A 7221-nucleotide genomic window follows, 5' to 3' on the forward strand; every position below is an offset into this window, starting at 1 on the left:
GGCTGAGGAGGATGGGGGTATTTGTCTTTCCAGTCATGACCCACTTAGCTTGTACAAAATGCAGAAAATAACCTTAGCTTTTAACTTTCAGGGGTGGGAGCAGGCAGGAAGTTTTTGGACTGGTGAAAGTTTCCCATGTGTTTTGATTTCCGGCCAAATGGTGGGCAGTATTAACTCATTGATTTTATTACATCCTTAAACCTCAGTCAAGACCAGACCCCATTTTTCTGCCACTGTACAAACAAAATCCAGTTACTGCCTTAAGGTGCTAACAGCCTTAATCTTAGGCTGCATTTGCTGCGTGTAAAGTAATTTCCACCAAAGGGTAATCCTGAGCCAGCTGGAGACTTTCCATTGCCTTCAGCAAACTTAATCCTAACAGCAAAAAATACTGCTCTTAGCAGATTGCTTGCTTTATTGCCTTTTGGATGTAAATACGATTTGGTTTTGTCAGCTGCTTTGATGACAGTTAGCTACGTGGACGGTGCTGGGCACCAAAGAGTCTTTCTCATCTCGGGTGGCTTTCGCTATGATGGTCTGCATTTTGCCCCTGGTTTTGAAGGGACCAGATGGCTTTTGAATGCCACAAAGTGGACAGACACCTTGTTCTTCTTGAGGCGAGACCTTTTTGGCTTTCCAGCCAGGGCAGCAGCAGCCAGCTACAGCCTTAAATGCCAGCTCCTCCCGATGGAGTGACCAAACCTGGCTGAATGTTTGGCCCTTGCACAGCTGAAATCTGCATCTCCCCTTGGATTTTTTTGTGTCCCCCCTGCCCTAGCCTGTGAGGTTTCTGTGTCTGGCTCATCTCTGCACAGAGTCTGCCAATGCACTTGTTATTAATTCATTTTATCCGGGGCCCAGAAACCCCCTCAGGGTTGGGGTCTTATGGTGTCAGGGATGCTGGCATTCTCCCTCGGCTTTTATAGCACGTGGACAGATGCCATGCAAAATCCCATTCGCATTTGCAGCGCTTGGATTAACAAATATGGAAGGGTGTAGGGGAACAGCCAATGTGACAACCCTCGGCAAGATGTCCTTAGAGCTAAATTGGAGACTAGATGAGCTCATTCCAATAACTGTTAATGGAAAGCCTGATTGCAAAGACTCCCGTTGACTTCAATTGCCTCAGAAAGAAGAGCATGCACTGCGTTATGTGCCTACTCTGCACTGAACAGACGTTTGCTCTCTATAGGCATACACAGGGCTCTTGAGCGAATTTCTTCTCCAGCATTGAGCAGTATTACTCACTGGAGTGAGAGGGAAGAATTTAGCCCAAAGCCCTTTAAAAGTCCTCTTTTTTTTCTTTTCTTTTCTTTTTTTTTTTTTTTCTTCCCTCCACCTTCGGAAGAAGGAAATCTGGGTTTATAAATTAAAGGCAGAATCCATGGGAGGATTGGCCATTGCTCCAAGTCTTTATACAGATCATGCATTTTGGAAGAAGCCAACAGCTGGGCATCTGGCAGGTTCCCTCTATGCCAGCAATTGCTGGCAGGAGGAGCTCTGCTGTCCTGCTGCATAAACCAACATGCTGTCAAGCATTATTACTAATAGCTTGAATAATTTTTGGAGACTGAAATGAGATTGCAAACCTGCTAGCCACTGTGCAGATAGCAAGTGGAAGTCTTTATCCTGAAGATGTGATGATCTAGATAAAAAAGGCTAGGGGAGAGAGACCAGAGGTGTTGTAGCATCCAAATAAGTAACAGAAGAAGTAGCAGTAATCAATGCAGCAGAAAAGCCTTTTGCAGAGCTGAAATTCCTCCCAAACACAAAATTCCTCCCAGATTTCTCCTGCCTGGTGGGTTTAGAGTCCCCAAAGTACTGCTTGAGATGGCTACTGCCCTTGAGGAGTGGGCAATCACAGCTACTAAGTTAAAAGCAGCCTGGCACCAAGAGATCACTGAACCCAAATCTCATGTGTGCTAGCAGTAGATCATCCTCCTATCTAGCTACTCAGAGAGGGTCATAACACAGTCATTGCTGGCACGACTTCCAGGGCAATGCTGAATTTCAGAAAGAGGATAAATGAGGAACTAGAAGAAAAAATGCTGGCTGTTTCTCACTGCTTAGAACATGGGAGTTTTAAATCCTATTGGTGTTAATGCGTGGTGCCCAGGGTCATTGCTGGGGAATGGAGAGAATCCCTTATAGGGCAGGGTTGGAGCCTATGGGATTACTGCCTTCCTCTGAAATAGAAAGCTGCTGCGCTGCAGTTGTTCCTTTTGAACCCAAGTCAGCCCACCTGCTCCTTCAAGACATCTCTCATATATCAGCTGAGTAATGAAGTCATGAAAGTCATGGTTTGGGTTTCCCAGCGAGGAGGAGCCTGGCTTTCTAATTTAAGATCTGCCGCGGATTTGGAGGAAGTTTCGGGGGGGCCCTTCCCCACCTCCTCCCCTGGCCTTGGGGCAGCTGATGCTTTTAGGAGAGTCATAGCATTGCACCGCTGCCATCACCGAACCTGGTGTGGCTTGTGATACTACCACGATGGTCCCCAAATAGCAGTGATACAGACATTTGGGGTCCATCAAAGATCAGTGGAGTGGCCATACCCAGCCCTTGCAATTCCCCGACCGCAGGTCTCTGCAGGCGGTGGTCTGCATGCTGCCTCGACCTGGGCTGTGCAGAAACGCAAGCCACAACAGCATCATGGATGGGTTTGTTTCTGCCCTGTGGCGTGAGGATTGGTTGCAATAAATACAACCGGTTATACCGATGTGAATTGCCTAACCAGGCATTTGGCCAGTTTTCATCTTAAACTAATCCAACAAATAATTGTTCATTCATTCATCAGCTGTATAAACCAGACACACTTTTGGGTGCTGACAAATAAGTAGTTATCACTAGGTATATGGGTAGTTTCAGTTACTTTGTTTTATCTCTGACTAACACTTTGGAGCTGGCCCTTTCCTGCTTGTGGTAGCTTAAAAGAAGGAAAAATTTCTCGAATCTTGCTGGAGTGATTGAAATGTCAGATGGGTGCGAGAGGACACTCTGGCCTGCGCCCATCTCCCTGAGCTCTGGAGGTTTTGTAACTTAAAGCCGGGTCCAGATTTCCTCCCCTGGGCCTGCCTGAGGAAAGCAGCTGAGTTGACGGGGCATGTCTTTCCAGATGATCTTTTCCTCTTCCCCTCTCTTTCTTCTCTGACCCGGCTGGCAAAGGTCTGTGCTACTCCCAAAATGGCAGTGTTGGTGGGGGATTGGCTGCTGGGTGGGAAAACAGGTGCCCGGCTTTTTTCGTCCTCAAATGTCAACCCATCTGCTCCTGCCTTGGCATTTTTTAGGAGGCGCTTTGACTAATAACACCTTTTTTTTTTCTTTTTCTTTTTTTCCCCTTCTCTTTTTTTCCTTCTCTTTTGTCTAGAAACTCATTGCCAACATGTCTGATACTGAGGAAGTGTAAGTAAAGAGAAAGCCACCTGCATGTTCATCTGTTCAGCTTGGCTCCACGCAGCGAGGCAAGGGCATCCCCGCGGGGAGGAGAGGCTGGGTGCTGCTCTGTGTGTAGCCCGAAGCCCCCCACGGCAGTGGGGAAGGGGTGGTCTTGGCTCTGAGTGTCAAAGGGTCCATCAAAGTTCACCTGACACCTTCCTTGTCCAACACAGGACATTCTTCAAACACCTCCACCCAGCTCAGCCTGTCCTCGGTGACTGTGGCACTACACCTGGAGGAGGGGGAATAAAACACACAGTGTAGTGGAGGAGCCACTTTCTGCTCTGGTTTAACAAATCTAGAGTAATATGACCAAACCCAATGGGGTCATTTGGCATTTATGCATCAGTAGGTATACAGGGGAGATTTAGGGCAATTGTGGGATCAGAGGCATCATGGACAGACCTGCAGTGGTCACTTAGCCCCCTCCTCTGCTACAAGACAGGCTCAGCTCAACCTGGGTCATTTTGTCCAGGCTGCTCTTAAAAAATTGTTTCCGATGCTGAGATTTGGCACCTTTTTCAGGCAACCCCTAACTGACACAACCCTCATTTTGGGTCTGGTCCCAGGGCTGCTCTGGGGTTTGGGTTTCATGCAAGCTGATGGTAGAGCAGGAGAAGCAAGTGGGGGCAAGGAACAGACCATGAGACTGACGTTGCTACAGCCATGGGATAAACATTGAGCAGCACCTGGTTTATGCCAAAGTTTTATTAGCCAGCCCTAGGGTTCAGGGAGACTGTAGCACATCTGGGTTGGCGTGGGCCGTTGGCCGCAGTTTGGCTTGCCTGGCACACCAGCTTCTGCAGCCTCTGCACAGCCCTCGTGTGGGTCTCATGTTATAGCCCTGCGGTGGTAGGATTATCCCTGGATATGGATCCATATGCACCTTCAGAATCAGGAATACTATTTAAAATAAAACTCAAACCCAGTCCCTTTACTACTCTTAAAACCAAACAGCTCCTGGAAGAGCAGAGGGAGAATGGGGGAAAGAAGAAACAACAGCCTTTAAACAACAGTGCATTGTGTTCCTTCAGTATATGGTTTAAAGCTTGGTGATAATACGGAGTGGAAGAAATATTTACCTAGTTTCAATAACTTTTTTTCCTCTCTCACAGGGAGCAAGGAGAGGGTAAGTCTTAAATCTGTCTCTAATTGCTTCCATGCAAACCTGCAGCATTCGTTGGCCATGTTCGTCTTCTCCTTTCTGCCCCTTGTTGAGATTTTTAACAAAACATGCCGGTATGGCTAGACAAATCTGAGGTTTCTTTTTTTTTGCGCATCTGTCTGTCTGACTGTCACCAGGTTCTGGTGATTTTGCACTACTTGTAGCACTTTGGCTGTCCTGGTGCTGCGGACAGCCTTTGGGGTTTCAGCCCCCCATTGATGTCCTGGTTGCAGGGGATGCTGCTCGTTTTTGTAGGGGCACTGCCATCTGCCGGCAATTTATTTTGAGGCTTTTGTATATGTAATATTTTCTGTTTTAAAACATAAAATGCCATAATATATACAAGCAATATACATAGAAACATACTTTTTTTTCCCTTGCTGTTTTTTCTTATACTCGAGGCCCCCTCTGCTACCTTTTTCCTTCTAACGCATGTGTATACCTGAGTTCCCATCGCCCAAGAAAAAATTCAATATGATATCGCATTCTTCCCCTTTTTAAACCTTCTCTTTTTTCTCAAAGACATTTTATTTGCTATTTTACTTTCTGACTTGGAAGCGGCCTCTCATAGACCATCTTGCCCAGCACCCCTGTGAGCACAAAGGGCCCTGCCATGGGTAATGTCCTACTGATGTGTCGTGGTTGATGGCTGATTTGTCTGCTTTTTTTTTTTCCCCTCCCCTATTTCAATGCAGAGGAGTACGAAGAAGAAGGTAACAAAAAAACTTGGAACGTAATTTATCTTTCTTTGATTCTTGGTCCTGTTTTTATCTTGTCTATATTTCACCCTTCTCTTTGGCGCTTGCTGCTAAAGGTGATCTGAAACACTTGATCAGTAAATCAGTCGGAAACCATAAAACCAGCTAAGTTGGGGCCACGATGTGCAGAGCCTTCACGTTATGGTGAAGCACAGTATTTGTGTGAGCCGTAGGGGATGGTTGTAAAGCTGGGAGCTAACCTGTACGTAAACTCGGATTGTTTTTAGAGCAGGGACTGGCGTCGAGTCCACACAACATATCATCAGTGAAATCCCGCTATTCTCGTTTTGGCAATGTCCATGGATTGAGTTTAAATTTTGAAATTTAAAATAAGAGCAGGCTGCCCAGCTCCTGAGGAGCACCCGACAGAGCACTGCTGAGGACAGAAATGGCGAGACAAAGAACCGACTGGCAAAGATGAAGTTTTATAACACGCCTTTAGCTGGCAACAGGGGATTTGACAAGCTGTGAGAGACAGCGCTGATCTGGAAAGATGGAGCATGAAAAGCCCTTCTCACCCGAGTTGTTTCAGCTTTTGTAGGCAGCAGAGAGAGGAAGATAAGGATCAAACTCTGGGACTTTCTCCCAGGATCTGGCCTTAGTGTGCAAGACATCTTCTAAGGGGTCGAGAGCAAAAAACCCTTTATTAGGAGGTGGAATATTTGCATGTGGAGGGTGTGAGACCAGCTCCGAGACAGAGACTTGTCCCTCTGTAAAAGAAAAACCACACTCCATCTTGGAGATTTTATACACAGCTGCTTTTTTTTTTTTTTTTTTGCCACAAATTCCCCCAAATTGCTGCAACCAGCTAATTCCCCTCAGCGGTGGTGGGAACAGAGGTGCGACTGAGGCCATGCTGAGAGTAGTTCCTGCCCTAAGGTACATTATCCTTAGGTCTCTAATTCCCTCCAGGATCGCTTCTGAGATGACCAAGGGCTCCAAAAGAAATGAAAATAGAGCCACCAAATGGGTTGTAGAGCTGCCTTCAGTCATCGTTGTGTCTCTAGTCCTGCCCGGAAGGACAGAACCAGGGAGGCGAAGGTGCTATTCATGCTCCATCCTTCACGTCTTGTCAAATGTCCAAAGAGGAAGCAAAGGGTGCTGCTCCTACGGACAAGCCTTCCTTAAAGGAGAAACATTTCTTGCCTTTCTCCTTAAATTATGATTAATAGGCAGGTGACTTCCAAATTGTTTAATCTGCATGACTGTCTCCTCTGAGGTGTATCTCCTCCTTGCTTCCCACTTTTGCTTGACCTTTGTGTTCTTTTCCAAAGCCATCCATTTCCTTTCCATATAACTTTTCTCCATCACTTTCTAACCACTTTTTTTTCTCCAGGCCTGAGCTCACCCCAATACCAGTTTCTAACAGTTTTCTGTTTTCATTTTCTTGCTTGCTGTTGCTTCTTGTTCCATGACACTTGCCACCTGAAGCTCAGGAAGAAGGTATGTGACATGGCTTCTGCTTTCTTTCTCTCTCAGTGCGGAGGAAGAATGTGTGTGAAGAAATTCAGAGCAAATGCTTCACACCTCATGGCCGGGACTCGGTCCTGAGCCACAGACATCAATGCAATGATGGACATTGATGTCACTTATTGAGCTGGTAGGAAATCGGACCTGACTTTTTTGTTTAAAAAGAGACACCAAAACATTTTTTTATATGTATAAAAATGTGTATAACATACACACATACACATAGTTTTTATATATATACATATATATGTGTATATATGTATATATATATGGAAACAAATACATATATATTTGTTTTGGTCTACCTTTTTTACTGAACTGCTTGACTTTTTTTTTTTGTCACAACAGTGTCAAGTCCCCTCCTTTCTCCCCAAAAGCCTAAATTTTTTAAAGAGA

The 7221-nt window shown here is 45.7% G+C and overlaps 1 protein-coding gene across 6 annotated transcripts in view; it reads left to right on the forward strand.

The window, feature by feature from the left end:
* Positions 1-7221, forward strand: part of TNNT3 (troponin T type 3 (skeletal, fast)) — a 31657-nt gene that overhangs the window by 1734 nt on the left and 22702 nt on the right. For 2 of the 6 annotated variants that reach the window (XM_009706487.1, XM_009706490.1), the window contains exons 1-3: positions 3371-3399; positions 4548-4561; positions 6787-6798. In XM_009706487.1, coding sequence (XP_009704789.1) covers positions 3380-3399; positions 4548-4561; positions 6787-6798 — 46 coding nt within the window. In that variant the 5' untranslated portion in view covers positions 3371-3379. Of the gene's footprint in view, positions 1-3364; positions 3400-4547; positions 4562-5292; positions 5311-6786; positions 6799-7221 lie in introns of those variants that run through there. The other 4 variants (XM_009706489.1, XM_009706491.1, XM_009706485.1 and 1 more) reach the window with 3 other exon arrangements.

The sequence above is a fragment of the Cariama cristata genome, unplaced genomic scaffold (assembly GCF_000690535.1).
Source record: "Cariama cristata isolate BGI_N322 unplaced genomic scaffold, ASM69053v1 scaffold6728, whole genome shotgun sequence".
Lineage (NCBI taxonomy): Eukaryota > Metazoa > Chordata > Aves > Cariamiformes > Cariamidae > Cariama > Cariama cristata.